The sequence below is a fragment of the Oncorhynchus gorbuscha genome, linkage group LG15 (genome assembly GCF_021184085.1).
Source record: "Oncorhynchus gorbuscha isolate QuinsamMale2020 ecotype Even-year linkage group LG15, OgorEven_v1.0, whole genome shotgun sequence".
Classification (NCBI taxonomy): Eukaryota; Metazoa; Chordata; class Actinopteri; order Salmoniformes; family Salmonidae; genus Oncorhynchus; species Oncorhynchus gorbuscha.
In genome coordinates, this window is record NC_060187.1 from 55,193,268 (window position 1) to 55,212,402 (window position 19,135).

Here is a 19,135-nt window from a genome sequence, read left to right on the forward strand (position 1 = left end):
TGTGGCGCCATATTCTTTCCATTTTTTTATAATGGATTTAATGGTGCTCCAAGGGATGTTCAAAGTTCCAGATATTTTTTTGTAACCCAACCCTGAACTGTACTTCTCCACAATTTTGTACCTGACCTGTTTGGAGAACTCCTTGGTCCTCATGGTTTCACTGGCTTGGTGGTGCCCCTTGCTTAGTGATGTTGCAGTCTCTGGGGCCTTTCAGAACAGGTATATTGAGATCATGTAACATATCATGTGACACTTAGATTGCACACAGGTTGACTTTATTTAACTAATTATGTGACTTCTGGAGGTAATTGGTTGCACCAGATCTTATTTAGGGCTTCATAGCAAAGGGGGTGAATACATATTGTAACAATATTCTTTGTCCTCCACTAATGAGGAGTAAGAAATGTTGGACCAATGCGCAGCATGGTATGTGTTCATGATGTTTATTGACTGAACACTGAAAATACAAAAATTACAACGTGAAATAAACGAAAACCGAAACAGTCCTGAAAGGTGCATAAAACACTAGACAGAAAATAATCACCCACAAAACACAGGTGGGAAAAGGCTACCTAAGATTGATTCTCAATCAGAGAAAACGAACAACACCTGCCTCTGATTGAGAACCATACCAGGCAAAACACATAAACACAACATAGAAAAAAGAACATAGACTACCCACCCCAACGCACACCCTGACCATACTAGAATAAAGATATAACAATACCCCCCCCCAAACCTGAACCTGTAGGGGAGGGTCTGGGTGGGTGTCTGTACGCGGTGGCGGCTCTGGCGCGGGACATGGACCCACTCCACCATAGTCTTTGCCCTCTTATTTACCCACCTCCGTTGCGCCTTAAGAGCGGCGACCCTCGCCGCCGACCTCAGACTGGGGACCCTAGCAGCAGGCCCCGAATGGACGGGAGATTCTGGCAGCACCGGACGGCCGGGAGATTCCTGCAGCAACAACAGGTGGGAGACTCCGGCAGCGCCGGCGTGAAGGGCAACTCCGACTGCTCCTGACTGACGGGCGGCTCTGGCAGCTCCTGACTGATGGGTGGCTCTGGCAGCTCAGGACAGACGGGCGGACCTGGAGACCAAACACGCTGGGCTGGCACAACATGCCTTGGCTTGACTCTCACATGGCACTTGCGGGGGGCTGGCCTATAGCCCACCAGGCTATGAGCGCGTACTGGCAACACCGTGCGCTTGACCGCATAACACAGTGCCTGACCAGTACTGCGCTTCTTGCGTTAAGCACGAGGAGTGGGCTCAGGTCTCCAACCTGACTCTGCCACACTCCCCCTGTGCAAATGAATTACTTAAAAATAATACAATGTGATTTTCTGGATTTTTGTTTTAGATTCCGTCTCTCACCGTTGAAGTGTACCTATGATAAAAATTACAGACCTCTACATGCTTTGTAAGTAGGACCTGCAAAATCGGCAGTGTATCAAATACTTGTTCTCCCCACTGTATGCACGCACCACTTTTCCATATATTATTTATTATCATTTCTTAAAACAATATTTTATTTCACTTCACCAATTTAGACTATTTTGTGTATGTCCATTACATGAAATCCAAATAAATATTAATTTAAATTACAGATTGTAATGCAACAAAATAGGAAAAACGCCAAAGGGGATGAATACTTTTGCAAGGCACTGTACAGCCCATTCTCCCTTTGGATGTGCCAGTGGCAAGAGACACTCTATGAAGATGTTCTGGCCTCTGGGTTGCTGTCTTTGCCGCATGCAAGGTGTTTGTCCTTGGCGGAGTGGTGTAGCCTAGCTGTAGCAGATAACACCTGATGGTCTGTAAGTCTTAGACAAGTACACAGTCATATACTGTATCAGCTCTGTTCATACTTGGAATAGACAGCAGCCTGACCACTCTCATAATGCAGGGTCATGATACATCAAGCCATGACTGGGCAGTATTGCTTCCCAAACTTTGCTGGAACAACTGGCTAGATTAATCACTTCCCTCCTCTCTCCTCCAGCCTCATCTGTTAAATGGTAGCTTATTGGGCCATGGGCCAAAGTCCTTCACCCTATACTGCCACTGGTCTGCTGGTGATTGGGCAATTATGTCTTATTCTGTTGTCTGTTTGTGCTCTGAATGTATAGTTGGCTCTCTGATTTTTGCATGGCCTCAATAGCTTTGAATTGTGGTGCATGGGACACAGCTGAATAAAGGGATAGGATTATACTAACAAATGTGCAGGTGGATGTGACAACAGCATCGATTGAAATGCAAAGTGTTGTCATTCAGGAAAATCATTGTACTGTATCTTTTGGATAGCTTTAAAGCTTTACAACGATGAGGATGGACTCAGAATATGTGAATTAATGACATGTACTAAAATGTTCAGGGCTAACTCTCTAGATTAAACATGGATTAAATGATGCCTTTGACATAGTGACCACTAATCTTCCATGGGGCCAGGACACAGATTGTTGTGCCAATAACTGAAAGGGAGAATCCCTGAGCAGACAATGTAAAAAAATCTGTCGTTCTGCCCCTGAGGAAGGCAGTTAACCCCCAAGAACTGCCGCTCCCCGGGAGCCGATGAAGGCAGCACACCCGCACCTCTCTGATTCAGTGCGGAAGACACATTTCAGTTGAATGCATTCAGGTCTACAACTGAATAGATGCTCCCTTTCCCTTCCCCACGTGTGGTTTAATTGACAATTCACCTTGGCTATGGTTTAAACCTATGCATGTTTTCTCTTGATGTGCAACCAAGCATCTACACGAAGTACACATCTTGAGCAGATTATTAACACAGCTCTCGTAACGTTAATGGACATAAACGATATCGAATTTCCATAAGGTTGATAATTTAGGGGCAACATTATTTTAGCAATATTTATATAAGTCCATATGGAATTCAGATGCAGAGGTCCATAAGAATGAAATCCTCTCTGGCGTGTGTTTATTTGACTGCACACTGGAGTAATCTGCATCTGTTCAAGGGTACCGGGGGTAGGCAGCTCATGTCAGCACCATAGCGAGGCCGTTTAAACCCTGCGTGGGAGGGAGGGACTACAGCGAAAATCTTTCCTCTCAAGCAGACGAGGACTCTCTCATCATGTAGGCTACATTTTTGTTAAAGCCATTTAGTCATCGATCTATTATGATATTTCGATACAAAGTATTCTGGGATATGAAGAAAGTTCGACATAATGAATTCTGAAGAAGTAAGTGCTTTTATATTAATTATTTCCTGAAATACAGTAGTTTATATTAGCTGAGCAGACTAAACAGATGCGCTGTGGCTATAGAGAAGACAACGCTATGCATGCTCCAAATACACATCGCAAAAACTATCACTTTATTTTATTAATCTTCAATATTTCACAGCGATATTGTGAAGAAGCATATTGCAAGGCGTGGAAAGCGTTTTATCTACTTCAAAAACATCCCTCTTTCTCACACAAAACAGCCTACTGAAATGATTTAACTCCATAACAGCCTATTGGAAATTCTCATGACTAGGTATAGTGAAGAGTGTGTTCTTCCATAATATGATAGACATTATGTTTGAAAAATAATTACAGATCATCTGTGGGTTTACGGGATTGCGCACTAATTGGGTACGGCTAATCTGTCACTTTAATCGGTTTGTATACATGGAGCAAATGATTTAAACCCAAACAATTGTCCATTTTTGGACTAAGTATTTCTGATAACATCATGAGCAAACGTGCTCAAAATGCGCTTGAAACGCCACAAATTATGCACAGGTGGCTGCCGTTTTCTCTATGCAATAATGTGATCGTTTGTAATAATCAGCCCCTATGTGACATCTGATTGGTCAATTATTTCTCATCAGGGATGCTGCGGACTCAGAACGCCGTGGGGAAATAACTGAAGTGAACCAGCGGAAGGAATCGAATGGCTTCTGTAGAGCTGCTTTATATAGATAAGGAAGGAAGAGGCAGACAACCCGTTCTTCCCTGCGTCCTTGACTGGGCTTCCAATCCGGTGCATGTTCGTAAAGCTATCAGCAAAGGACTGTGTAATTCAACACCAAAGACGGTTCCCCATAACGGAGGTCCGCATCCTAAACACCGTCACCCTGCGGTGGAGAAGGTCAACGTGTGCAGCGACGAAGAATTAGATACATCTTTCACCTACGTCGACGAGAATGTGAATTTGCGCCTGGCAAGCCCTGTGAAAAGTGGGGAAAGTATCCACAAATCCTGGTGTAGGCCTAATGACTGTGCGAGCGACATTCGACCGGAGGGGTTGCATGAGCTCTCTCTAATGTCAGATGATGATCTCGCATCAGAAAATTCGGGGGCATCTGTAGATTACGGTTTTATAAGCGCGGTCACTTTCCTAGTCACCGGGATCTCGTTAGTAATTATATCCTATGCAGTCCCTCGCGAGGTCAAAGTGGACCCGGAGAGCGTGTCCGCGAGGGAGATGGAGAGGCTGGAAATAGAAAGTGCCAGGGTAGGGGCACACCTGGATAGGTGCGTCATAGCAGGGCTTTGCCTACTGACGCTGGGAGGGGTAGTGCTGTCCACTCTGCTAATGATATCTATGTGGCAGGGAGAGATGTACAGGAGAAAGGCCTTTGCATATTCCAAGCACTCGGGTAAACTGTATGGCTCCATCATTTTAAAAACGAGGTCTAGCCCTAGTCGGTCGTCCGCGCACCTGTCTATGAAGGAAGAGATAGATGAGACCTTGAATTAAAACGCTATCCTGTTGAGAAACTACTTTGCCTTGTGTTACTAAGACAGAGCAACACAATACAGCATGATGCAGGTACTCCAGACCCAAAGCGTGCAACCTGAACCCATCAGTCGGTCAGCCTACAGAACATTAGCTTAACTGTTAAAATATTCATTTGTTTTAATATTCAAGGTGATGAAATATTAATTGTCTTATACTATCATCTCCATATAATTGAATGGACATGCAAGGTATAGGTTTATTTAACCAGGTAAGCAAATTAACAAAATGAATAAGCATGACAACCATTTTTTTTTTTTTTTTTTTTTTACCTTTATTTAACCAGGCAAGTCAGTTAAGAACAAATTCTTATTTTCAATGACGGCCTAGGAACAGTGGGTTAACTTCCTGTTCAGGGGCAGAACGACAGATTTGTACCTTGTCAGCTCGCAACCTTCCGGTTACTAGTCCAAAGCTCTAACCACTAGGCTACCCTGTTTTTCAAGAACTTGTTATTGGAAATGGAAAATGCTGGGTCACATTATTAATGTGAAAGTGTCCGAGTAATATGATGCATACACATATGTTAGAGGGAAACGTGTCTGTCCCATGAGTTTATAAAGTGAGATGTATTTGCCTAGTCCAGTGCACCATATCAAATCTGATAAGACAGAATCTGCTCAGTGGTGCACATGCTAACATCCAATGACCTTTTTTTACTTCCTCAATGTGGGTGAGCATAATTCTCACTGTGGTTTCGCACTGTGTGTGTATGGAGGGGGGGGGGTCACTTAATCACACATGAAAGACTTGCCCCAGTTTATAAAGCTGCACTGTGCTGTGCTGTGCTGTGCTGTGCTGTACTGCACTGTACACTTCAAAGATCCTACTTACTTCTAATGTACTGTACCTGCAGTAAATGCAATTATCATAACTTGAATGATCACGCAACGTTGGAACTCACTGGATCACAATATAACAATGTAATTACTAGGTATCTTTAAGAGAAATGGGTTTTTAATTTATAGGCTAGGCCTACGCTACCTATGTTTTTATTATAGACTACTAATGGACGTACATCCTACAACACTCTAAACCGTATTGTATTCCTTTGAGAAGTCTCAGATATGCCTTTAAAATGTTACTGGAATAGGGATCTGTTTCTCTTAACAAACCAGAAATGATGGGTGCAACAAAAACAGAAAGTGTTCTATTCAGTTCATAGAACTGTTGGTTGAGAATGATTTTCTTTATGGTGAAGTGAGACACATCACCACTATAATTTTGCAATCATCTCTTTATTGTGGGCCTACTACAGTAGCCTATAAGACAGGAGGCATCAAATGAAACTTGACACCTTGAAAATGGTTCCATCATTGCTCCACCTCTGATGTCAATTCTTCTAAGCCGTTATTCAGAATCACAAGTGTTTGCCTCCAGGGAAAAGATGCTCTTTGGTTATCACTAGAAACAGCTAATTCATGTTGTCATTTTGTGGGGCAAATTCATTTTGTTGGCTATTAATTACGCTTCCATTCGTTTGCCCTCATCATGTGTTTTCCATACTGTTCGATGATGCATATACGGTAATGGAATAAAATATTCACCCCAAAAACTACAGAAACATGGTGAGACTGTTGTTACTTTAACTGTAATGAGACCCTGTCTTTTGTGACAGTTGCGTAGTTATGGCTAATGTATGGTACCAGTAGTACTACAGAGAAATACTGGTAGTGTAACTATACAGTAGCAGACTGATGGTGAAACATGAACTCTTCAACTCACTGCATTACTTTATGCCTGTCCTAAGTACCTTTAACATCACACGACCAAGCCTAGTTGGATTCGATTTTTAGCAGACGCTCTTATCCAGAGCAATTTACAGTAACGAGTGCATACATGTTCATATTTGTTTGTACTGGTCCCCAGTGGGAATCGAATCCACAACCCTGGCATTGATAGTGCCAACTGAGCTACACGGGATGGCACGGTTGTCTCAGTCTAAATACCTCCAGTGGAAAATCACTTTCCTTGTTCCCTCTTCCCTTTTCACTTCTAGGATGCATCCCAATACTCTCACCTTTATTTTAAAGTGTGCACTTCCCTTAATTGATTTGACAGGAAATGACAGTCATAAGAAAATCCTCTAGCTCATGTCTACACCAATCCAGTGCTTTTAAATTTGTGGGGAGTAGTGACCGGGAGCACAACTCAGGAAGAAGGAGACATTATTGGGACATACTCCTTGTTCTCTGGTCACAGAGGTGTATCTGCACCAGAGAAACAGGGTGTTTTTGGTAGTTAAAGGAGAATAAAGTGCCAAATCAGAGAACTTTCCGGAAAGTTATTTAAAAAATATATATTTCTGTACATCCAAGATGAATATGTTTGGAAGCAAGGAGATGAAGAGGGGAGAGGCCACAAGATGCAAGGAAAGATAATAGAGAATGCTATCTCAATTTCGATTTGCTCGATTCCTCACATCCTCTCTCTTTGCCAACTCGATTCCTCCCATTCTATCTCTTTGCCTTCCTCCCAACCATATTGGAGGAGAAGGTCTAAGGTCCCTCCCCTCTGACTTTATTCTCCAATACATTTTCAAAAGGAGGCGAGGTGGAGGATGTGAGAGATCCCTTCCTCCTTGTTGACATAGAGCTGTACAGCTCCCACCATACCTTCATCTCTCTGCCATCCACATGTCTCTAAGGGATTTTGATCAGGGATTTGCTCAGTGCAACAGCATTTTACAAGTCAAGCTCAAGTGTGTTTCCAGAGGTTTCATGCATAAGCTCTTTATCCGTGAGAGAGCGCTTCACAGCTGAGACACACCGATTGATATTTTGTAGGTCCCTGTGAAGATCTGTCCAGGTTAGACAGGATCTGAGACAAGAGAGAGGGGCTGAGCTGCCATTAGCATTCATTTCCCAAGTGTACACGCTAACGTGCTGTCATTTATGTTAATTTAGCAGTGTTTGTGTGTCTGCGTGTATGTGCGTGTGCATGTGTCTGTGTGTGTCTATGTGTGTGTATGCATGCATGGGAGTTCATGCGCATGAGTATATGTGTGTGTGTATCTGTATGAGGGTGAGACAGGCAGAGCTCCTTTGCTCTGCCATACAACTGATTTCTATGGCTTTTGTGAGGTGAGCTCAGCCCTTCATCTCCGGCGTATGGTAAGAGACTCAGGAAAAGTTTCCATTTGTATTCATTACTCATGAGGGGCACACTAAAGGCAAACACTCCAGGGACGTGACTTTTCTCATGGCCACTCTCACCAGCCTTACTCGGAGGGGGTATTTTTAATAAGAGTACACAATGCAATTTTTCTGGAACGTTTACAAGCTGTTATTTAGATTAGTTGGAGTATTTTATTGTATCGTGAATTTAGTCCAGAAAGCTTCTTGCTTAGAATACACCACTAAGCCCTCCCGTGTTTTGCATTTAGAATGCGAAACATCGATTTCCATTGTTCAGCCCATGTTTGCATGAAATTAGTTCTAAAGCTCTTTGGAAATCCAGGTTCAAGTTGACATGGCCTCTTAAAGCACACCTCATTTTGAATCGTACCCGAACCTCTATGCCCTTCTATTTCAGAATACCCAGTGGTTCAGCAATGTATTATACGGCGTATTAGAGAGACATTCTTGGAATCAAAAGGCAACGCGTGCAGCTCTATGTCAAATCAATTTACACTTCTACAACTTCTGGTTGTCTGTGTTCTGCATCATTGACATGGAGGCGGTCGAGGGTAGCGGCACTCTGTCACTCGCTCCGTAGCCAAATGCACTGAGCTCTTTGAGCTGCATCATCCCTCAGCCCCACAATCAAATCTGTCACAGTCATTTCCTGTGTTGTCCTTGGCACTTCCAATCACTTTCTTCTACAGCTCAAACTATCAGTCAGCCTGCCTCCTTCTGCCTACTCTGTGCTGTGGCATCTATTCCAAAAGGAAATTAGGTTATTGTTTTGGTCAATCTTAACCACTTAACCAATGTAAGCAAGAATGAAATGCCATGGTGAACATGTGTGTTTATTTCAAATGCTGAAGGAGAGTAGAATTGCAAAGTGGGCAAATTGAAAAATGGATGAGCAGTAGTGTAATACAGCATATGCTGTTTGCTACGACACTGGCCATAATAATCATACCAGTGTGGTGGTTAAAGAGTACCGTAGGAATTTATGTGGATATAAAAGCCTACTTGTAAAGGCCAAAATGCAATATTGGTACCATTTGTGACACTTAGCATACAGTGCCTTTGGAAAGTATTCAGACCCCTTGACGTTTTCCACATTTTGTTAGGTTACAGACTTTTTTTCGAAAATTGATTTTTTTTAAATACTCAGAAATCTACACACAATACCCCATAAATGACTAAGTGAAAATAGTTTTTTAGAAATGTTTGCAAATGTATTAAAAATAAAAAAACAGAAATATAGAAATGAGATACACGATTCTCTGGTCTGATGAAACCAAGATTGAATTATTTTGCCTGATTGCCAAGCATCACGTCTGGAGTAAACCTGGCACCATCCCTACGGTGAAGCACGGGGGTGGCAGCATCATGCTGTGGGGATGTTTTTCAGCGGCAGGGACTGGGAGACTAGTCAGGGTTGAGGGAAAGATGAACGGAGCAAAGTACAGAGAGATCCTTGATGAAAACCTGCTCAGCCTGGGGGCGACATTGCATTTCCAACAGGACAAGCAAATAGCCAAGACAACGCAGAGGTTGAACAAGTCTCTGAAAACTCTGAATTTCCTTGAGTGGTTCAGCCAGAACCTGGACTTGAACACGATCAAACATCTCTGGAGAGACCTGAAAATAGCTGTTCAGAAACGGTCCCCATCCAACCTGCTTGAGAGGATCTGCAGAGAAGAATGGGAGAAACTCCCCAAATACAGGTGTGCCAAGCTTGTTGTGTCATACCCAAGAAGAATCGATGATGTAATCGCTGCCAAAGGTGCTTCAACAAATTCCAAGAACACAGGATGAGATGTTACTATCCTTTGTGTAAGCACTTCCAAGAGTTAATGAACAGTGAGCGTGGTGAAATTTGGGGAGCGCATCGTCAGTAGTGTACCTTTGGTTCCTAGGGTGTTTCGGCCTTTCACACTATACAACCTCCCCAAAGGCGGCCAGCGACAGGGTGATCAATCCTACGCTTGCGTCCCAATTCACTGTGTCCCACAACTTCTTGTCACTGGCGCCAGGCCACTTCACATACGGTCTGTGCCCTGGTAGTCTCCTCTCGACTGCAGGTCTGGGAGGCTGGGTGAGTTCCACTCCTGTTGTTGGTTCCACCTCAGTTGCTACTTCGGTGCTTGAGTTTACGTCCTCCATGACAGTGGTACTGATGCACTGCAAACTATGGTTTGCGTCCAGTTGCTGTGCTTCATTCGACTGATTTGATCGCTTTCGCAGAAAGTAATCAATGCGAGTTCTCTGTCTCTCTTTACCCAAACACCCCTTCTTCCCCTGGATCCTCAACCCATGATGTGATGTAACTTTCCTCCAACCACAGACACATACCTGCATCTGTTTGTGGCCCACTGTTGCAGCAGAACTTGTGACAGTTGCTGTGGTGTTCTCTTGTGCTGTGCTCTCATTACTCGTAGTCGTTTCCAGTCCAGTCGTTACCATGTTGTCAGCCGATGAGTCATCTTCCGCCCCCGCTCTCGCAGACTCTAGGGGTATTCTCATATGTTAGGGGTATTCTCATATATTTTCAAAGTACTGAGTAAAGGTTCTGAATACTTACAGTACCAGTCAGAAGTTTGGACACACCTACTCATTCAAGGATTTTTCTTTATTTTTACTGTTTTCTACATTATAGAATAATAGTGAAGACATCAAAACTATGAAATAACACATATGGAATCATGTAGTAACCATAAAAGTGTTAAACAAATCAAATCATATATTTTATATTTGAGATTCTTCAAAGTAGCCACCCTTTACCTTGATGACAACTTTGCACACTCTTGACATTCTCTTAACCAGCTTCACCTGGAATGGAAACATTTCTAAAAAACAGTTTTTGCTTTGTAATTATGGGGTATTGCGTGTTGATTGATGGGGGGGGGGGGTGTTATGCATTTTTGAATAAATCTGTAATGTAACTAAATGTGTAAAAAATAGCTTTGCTGGCTCTCCTGTATGGCACAAATCAGAGATTAACTTCTTTCCCTTTTACACTTTGATTCCTACTTGTGTTAAATTGCTAATGCGATTGTGCGTTGTGGCCTCTCATATGAGTGTATCAGCCTCTACATTGTATTAACACGTTGAATCAACATGGAAAATGTCATATTTTTTCATACAGCTAGTATGGTAATCTAGCCATTAAAATGTTAACCTGTACTCCATCGCAGTGAAAAATATATATTTTTATTTCAAAGTTGATCATACTGCACCATCAAAGGCAAATTCAGAAAGGTATTGCATATGTTGCTGTTAAATGATTGTTGGCGTCATCTTGCAAGAGAGTTTGTCATAATAACAATGTACCTTACGGTCTTTTTTTCACCCATCTTTTAACATAAATCCAATGACATGGTGATCATTTTTTGTTGATTTCACATTGAATTCACATTAGTTGACACCTCAAAGAAATGCAAATCAAAACTCGACATTGAACTGATGTCTGTGCCCAGCAGTGGAGGCTTGTGGGAGGAGCTATAGGAGGACTGTCTCATTATAATGGCTGGATTGGAATGAAAGGAACGAAGTCAAACATGTGGTTTATATATGTTTGATGCGTTTGATACTGTTCCAGCCATTACAATGAACCCATCCTCCTATAGCTCCTCCCACCAGCCACCACTTGTGTCCAGCCGGTTGTTACATTTGCCTTTGATTACGGCTAGGAATGATTGCTCCCAAGTTCGGTGTACTTAAATAGTGGATTGTAAAAATGACAGTAAAAATGACAAAGGCTGTTTGCACACATCAATCTCTAGGAAGCCTACAGATGGGAATACCATTCTGAGGGCAGACAGCTTTCACCCCAAAAGGCTAAAAGAGAACATTCCATTTGGCCAATTCCAAAGAGTCCGCAGAATTTGCGATCAGGTAACTGACTCCAGTGTCAAATCTGCTGAATTGGAGATTCGCTTCTTGAATCGGGGCTACAGCACTCTGGTCCTGAAAGATGCCGATACAGTGTAAGGGCCGGACGACTTGACAGAGAGAACTCGTGCCTCGTCATACGTCAGAGTGTATTTTGTTTTACAAAATACAGCAGAAAACATTAAAAGAACTATTGAAAATAATTTGTGAATCATCCAAAGCGATACGCTACTATGCCAAGTTTTCCAAGAGCCGCCAGTCATAAGCTTTAAGAGATGTTCTACCCTAAATGACAAATTAGTCCACAGTTCTCTTCCTGGTGACTCTCAAAAACCTTGGCCAGACCACAAACCCCAAGGGCTTTTTTGAAATGTAACCAGTGGAACCATTGCAGAAATATTGCACATAAAAAGTGTTTTGTTGACACAGCGTCTAAAATGGAGTATCAAGTCAAGCATTTAATTAACTGTAAAACCACTCATGTCATCGACAGATTAGAATGTCCACAGTGCAAGGTGTTCTGCATTGGACGGATAAAGACACGCCTTCAAGACCGCTTAGCGGAACACAATTACGCCATACTGGTAGGCAATGGAGACTACCCCACTACCCCTACAAGCTATGGGTATTGATCATGTTCCAGCCTCAATTAGAAAAGGGGGCCGTCTTAAACAGCTGAACCAAAGGGAACCGTTTTGGGATTTACAAACTGCAGGCCACAAAGTACCCTGGTTTAAATGAAGATATGGATTTGTCACCTTTCCTTTAGGGTCATGATAGGTCCATTTGCTATCATCTAGTGGACATTTTGCTCTATTGCCCTCAGCTATGTTTAGACTGTTGTTGTCCATGTTTGCTGTGTTCTAGTGTCCTGTGGAATATATGGTTCACCTATTCTTGGCACTTTGCCCAGTCATATTTAATGTTAGAACTACCTTTCTAGGGGTTCTGATGCTTCTAGCTTTGAGTTGATCTTTTCGATAACATATCTACAGTATTTCACTTTTTAATGTGTATAGTGTTGCTTACTAGGTGATGTCCAATGAATTCTGTAGCCACAAAAGCTGTTCAAAAGAGGACATTGTAGTATCATTTCCTTGTACTCCCTGAAGAATGCCATGCAGCCGAAACGCATCAGAGTTTTTTGTTTCCATTGAAATAAATAAGGCATTTTAATAAATTGTATGAAGAGTGCCTTGGTCCTTCTTTCTTTTTGATGACCAATTTACCCCTTTTACCAAAGAGCACCTTCTGTCGACCAAAATCTAAGATTGTGTACCTAAGCAGCGTTTCCCTTCCTCCTCTTTTTTTTCTACATGTGGTTTCCATATGTTTGATGTGTTTGATACTGTTCCAGCCATTACAATGAGCCCATCCTCATATAGCTCCTCCCACCAGCCACCACTGGTGTCCAGTGGGTCGTTACATTTGCCTTTAATTACGACTAAGAATGATTGCTCCCAAGTTTGGTGTACTTAATTAGTGGAGTGGAAAGCTTTTAGAAAGCTATCAGCGTGCCAGAGGAATGATGTGTCTCATCTTAACTCACAGTGCCTGGAGCAACATCTGAAGAACAATACTACACAAATGAACGAGCATCCTGAGCAATTTGGCATGTTGAAGTGTGTGTGTGTGTGTGTCTGTGTGTCTGTGCGAGTGAGTGTGCGAGCAGGCACGAGAGAGAGGGAGATAATTAGTACAACTTAGTTGGTGTTTGTAATTGGAAGCCCTCTCTGAAATCTCCAACTGAGCTCCATGTTTGTGGTTAGCCGCACCTCTGATGCATTGTTCAGGGTTCTACAATATGGCTCGCTGACGAAGAGGAGTCAGAGATCAAATCAGCTCTGTTTAGACTGGGAGACGCCTTGCTGCTGTTAGACAATAGGCACTCAATAATTCACACTCTGAACACAGATTACTTACATATAGTCTCCCATTTCATCATGTTTCTCAACTCAACAGATCAAACTATATCACACATATAGTAAAGTACTATCATGCATTATCTTGGCATGGTGATTGTTCCAAATATAACCACAAGATGGCAGCATTAGACCTACAAAGAAACACACAACCATGCTTTCCCAAATCAAATGTTATTGGTCACATACACATGGTTAGCAGATGTTATTGCGAGTGTAGCAAAATGCTTATACTTCTAGATCCGACAGTGCAGCAGTATCTAACAGGAAATATCTAACAATTTCAGAAACAAAACCTAATATCTAACAAATTCCACAACAAAACCTAATACACACAATCAAAAAAAATCTCACCTTTATTTAACCAGGTAGGCCAGTTGAGAACAAGTTCTCATTTACAACTGCGACCTGGAAAAAGCAAAGCAGTGCAACAAAAACAACAACACAGAGTTACATAAACAAACATACAGTCAATAACACAATAGAAAAATATATGTACAGTGTGTGCAAATGTAGAAGAGTAGGGAAGTAAGGAAATAAATAGGCCATAGAGGCGAAATAATTACAATTTAGCATTAATACTGGAGTGATAGATGTGCAGATGATGATGTGCAAGTTGAGATACTGTGGTGCAAAAGAGCAAGAGGATAAATAACAATATGACGATGAGGTAGTTGGGTGTGCTATTTACAGATTGGCTGTGTACAGGTACAGTGATCGGCAAGCTACCCTGACAGCTGATGCTTAGAGAGGTTAGAGAGGGAGAAATGAGACTCCAGCTTCAGTTCCAGTCATTGGCAGCAGATAACTGGAAGGAAAGGCTGCCAAAGGAAGTGTTGGCTTTGGGGATGACCAATCAAATATATCTGCTGTAGCACGTGCTCCGTGTGGGTGCTGCTATGGTGACCAGTGAGCTAATATAAGGCGCGGCTTTACCTAGCAAAGACTTATAGATGACCTGGAGCCAGTGGGTTTGGCAACGAATATGTAATGATGGCCAGCCAACGAGAGCATACAGGTCACATGGCGGCAGGGTAGCCTAGTGGTTAGAGTGTTGCAAGTTTGAATCCCTTGAAAAGTTTGAATCCCTTTGCAAGTTTGAATCCCTGAGCTGACAAGGTACAAATCTGTCGTTCTGCCCCTGAACAGGCAGTTAACCCACTGTTCCTAGGCTGTCATTGAAAATAAGAATTTGTTCTTAACTGACTTGCCTAGTAAATTAAGGGAATAAAATAAATATGGGGCTTTGGTGACAAAACGGATGGCATTGTGATAGAGTACATCAAGTTTGTAAATAACATCTCCGAAGTCAAGGATCGGGTAGGATGGACCTGTTTTACGAGGGTATGTTTGACAGCATGAGGGGTGGTTGTTTGACCACGGACACATCACACACGCAGGCAATGAGGCAGTGATCGCTGAGATCCTTGTTGAAGACAGCAGAGGTGTATTTAGAGGGCAAATTGTTCAGGATGATATCTAAGTGGGTTCCCAGGGTTGTACCTGGTAGGTTCCTTAATAATTTGTGTGAGATTGAGGGAATCTATTTTAGATTGTAGGATGACCGGAGTGTTAAGCATATCCCAGTTTAGGTCAACTCTGAAGATATATGGGGAGCAATTCACATATGGTGTCCAGGGCACAGCTGGGGGCTGAAGGGGGTCTATAACAAGTGGCAACAGTGAGAGACTTGTTTCTGTAAAGGTGGATTTTTAAAAGTAGAAGCTTGAATTGTTTTGGCACAGACCTGGACAGTATGACAGAACTCTGCAGGCTATCTCTACAGTAGATTGCAACTCCGCCCCCTTTGGCAGTTCTATCTTGTTGGAAGATGTTATAGTTAGGGATGGACATTTCCATGATTCAGACACGGCTAGGACATCAGGGTTGGCGGAGTGTGCTAAAGCAATAGATAAAACAAACTTAGGGAGGAGGCATGGGATAAGAAAAGGAATAAAAGGAATGGGATAAGAATATATAAGTATAAAATATATGGATGAGCAGTGACGGTGGCTGTTGAACAATCTGACAGCCTTGAGATAGAATCGTTTTTTCAATCTCTCTGTCCCAGCTTTGATGCACCTGTTCTGACCTCGCCTTCTGGGTGGAGGCAGGGTGAACAGATAGTGACTCGGGTGGTTATTGTCCTTGATTATCTTTTTGGCCTTCCTGTGACATCGGGTGTTGTAGGTGTCCTGGAGGGTATGTAGTTTGCCCCCGGTGATGCATAGTGCAGAACACACACCCCTCTGGAGAGCCCTGAAATTGTGGGCTGTGCAGTTGCCATACCAGAGGGTGATACAGCCCGACAGGATGCTCTCAATTGAGAGCACCTGTAAAAGTTAGTGAGGGTTTTCGGTGACAAACCAAATTTTCTCCGCATCCTGAAGGTTGGAGAGGTGCTGTTGCGCCTTCTTCACCACACTCTGTGTGCATGGACCATTTCAGTTTGTCAGTGATATTTACACCGAGGAACTTAAAACTTTCCACCTTCTCCACTGATGTCCCGTCGATGTGGATAGGGGGGTGCTCCCTTTGCTGTACCCTGAAGTCCACAATCAATTATTTTGTTTTGAGTGAGAGGTTATTTTCCTGACACCACACTCCGAGGGCCCTCACTTCCTCCTCGTTGTTGGTAATCAAGCCTACCATTGTAGTGTCGTCTGCAAACTTGATGATTGAGTTGGAAGCGTGTGGCCACGCAGTCATGGGTGAACAGTGATTACAGGAGGTGGCTGAGAAAGCACCCTTGTGGGACCCCAGTGTTGAGAATCAGCGGAGTGTAGATGTTGTTACCTACCTTCACCACCTAGGGGCATCCTGTCAAGAAGTCCAGGACCCAGTTGCACAGGGCAGGGTCGAGACCCAGGGTCTCAAGCTCAATGATGACTTTGGAGGGTACTATGGTGTTGAATGCTGAGCTGTATCCAATGAACAGCATTCTTACATAGGTATTCCTCTTGTCCAGATGGTTTAGGGCAGTGTGCAGTGTGATGGCGATTGCATCGTCTGTGGACCTATTGGGGCGGTAAACAAATTGGATTGGGTCTACGTGACAGGTAGGGTGGAGGTGATATGATCCTTGACTAGTCTCTCAAAGCACTTCATGATGACAGACATGACTGCTACGATAGTTATTTTGTTCAGTTACCTTAGCTTTCCTGGGAACAGGAAAAATGGTGGCCATCTTGAAGCATGTGGGGAAGGCAGACTAGGATAGGGATTGATTGAATATGTCCGTAAACACACCAGCCAACTGGTCTGCGCATGCTCTGAGGACGCGGCTAGGGATGCCGTCTGGGCCAGCAGCCTTGCGAGGGTCAACATGTTTAAATGTTTTACTCACGTCGGCTACTGAGAAGGAGAGCCTACAGTCTTTGGTAGTGGGCCGTGTGGGTGACACTCTATTGTCCACAAAGCGTGTAAAGAAGTTGTTTAATTTGTTGAGAGCAAGATGTCAATGTCCTTGACGGGGCTGGTTTTCATTTTGTAATAGGTGATTGTCTCCAGACCCTGCAGCATACGTCTCTTGTTTGAGCCGTTGAATTGCGACTCCACTTTGTCTATATACTGACGCTTTGCTTGTTCGATTGCCTTACGGAGGGAATAACTACACTGTTTGTATTCGGCCATGTTTCCAGTCCCCTTGCCTTGATTAAATGCGGTGGCAATAATCCACTGTTTTAATAGTCACCGTGGGTACACCATCTCCTATACACTTCCTTATAAACTCGCTCACCGAGTCAGTGTATACATCAATGTTATTGTCTGAGGCTACCCGGAACATATCCCAGACCACATGATTGAAGCAATCTTGAAGCGTGGCATCCGATTGGTCAGACCAGTGTTGGATAGACCTAAGCATGGGTGCTTCCTCTTTTAGTTTCTGCCTAGAGGAGAAGAGCACCAAGATGGAGTCATGGTTAGATTTGCCAAAAGGAGGGCGGGTAAGGACCTTGAATGCTTTGCAGAAGTTAGAGTAGCAGTGGTCAAGTGTGTCACTCGTTCGTGTACTGCAATCGATATGCTGATAGAATTTAGGTAGCCTTGTTCTCAAATTAGCTTTGTTAAAATCCCCAGCTACAATAAATGCAGACTCAGGATATATGGTTTCCAGTTTGCACAAAGTCCAGTGAAGTTACTTCATGGCCATCTTGGTATCCGCTTGTGGGGGATACACACGGCTGTGACGATAACCGAGGAGAGTTCTCTTGGGAGATAATACGGTCTGCATTTAATTGTGAGGAATTCTAGGTCAGGTGAACAAAAGGACTTCAGTTCTTGTTACAGTTACACCATGAGTCATTAGTCATGAAACATACATTGTTATTAACAAATTCTTATTTTCAATGACGGCCTAGGAACAGTGGGTTAACTGCCTGTTCAGGGGCAGAACGACATATTTTGTACCTTGTCAGCTTGGGGATTTGAACTTGCAAACTTTCGGCTACTAGTCCAATGCTCTAAACACTAGGCTACCCTGCCGCCCCTGCCCTTTGGCCCGATGCACTAAAAATCCCATTGGCTGTACTGACTCCACAGCATGTCCCCAGCTGGCCATGTCTCAGTGAAACATAGTATGTTACAAACCCAGATATCTCTTTTGAAAGCAGCTGTTGCCCTAATTTCTTGACTTTGTTAATTAGGGACTGGACATTAGCAAGTAATATATTCAGAAGCAGTGGGTGGTGTGCGCGCATCCGAAGCCTCACTTGTACTTCCGGCGCAGACAGAGATGGCCGCCTCGCTTCGCATTCCTAGGAAACTATGCAGTTTTTTGTTTTTTTTACGTGTTATTTCTTACATTGGTACCCCAGGTCATCTTAGGTTTCATTACATACAGTCGAGAAGAACTACTGAACATAAGACTAGCATCAACTTACCATCAGTACGACCAAGAATATGACTTTCGCGAAGCGGATCCTGTGTTCTGCCTTTTACCCAGGACAACGGAATGGATCCCAGCCTGCGACCCAAAACAAAGACGTTGAAAAAGAGGGAAACAGAGCGGTCTTCTGGTCAGACTCCGGAGACGGGCACATCGCGCACCATTCCCTAGCATTCTTCTCGCCAATGTCCAGTCTCTTGACAACAAGGTTGATGAAATTCGAGCAAGGGTAGCATTCCAGAGGGACATCAGAGACTGTAACGTTCTTTGCTTCACGGAAACATGGCTAACTGGAGAGACGCTATCGGAGTCGGTGCAGCCAACTGGTTTCTCCAAGCATCGCGCAGACAGAAACAAACATCTTTCTGGTAAGAAGAGGGGTGGGGGCGTATGCTTCATGGTTAACGTGACGTGGTGTGATCATAACAACATACAGGTACTCAAGTCCTTCTGTTCACCTGATTTAGAATTCCTCACAATCAAATGTCGACTGCATTATCTACCAAGGGAATTCTCTTCGATTATAATCACAGCCGTATATATTCCCCCCCAAGCAGACACATCGA

General features: G+C 43.3%; 1 protein-coding gene across 1 annotated transcript; it reads left to right on the forward strand.

Annotated features, from left to right (window-relative positions):
* The first annotated feature begins 3,071 nt into the window (after nt 1-3,071).
* On the forward strand, nt 3,072-5,072 carry LOC123997496 (transmembrane protein 74-like). Its single transcript, XM_046301796.1, has 2 exons — nt 3,072-3,206; nt 3,842-5,072. The coding sequence occupies exon 2, from the start codon at nt 3,904-3,906 to the stop codon at nt 4,711-4,713; it is 810 nt and encodes a 269-aa protein (XP_046157752.1). The 5' UTR covers nt 3,072-3,206; nt 3,842-3,903; the 3' UTR covers nt 4,714-5,072.
* The last annotated feature ends 14,063 nt before the right edge of the window (nt 5,073-19,135 follow it).

What these genes read in the sequence shown, in the direction of transcription:
- LOC123997496 (XM_046301796.1), top strand. Translation starts at nt 3,904, where the DNA reads ATGGCTTCTGTAGAGCTGCTTTATATAGATAAGGAAGGAAGAGGCAGA.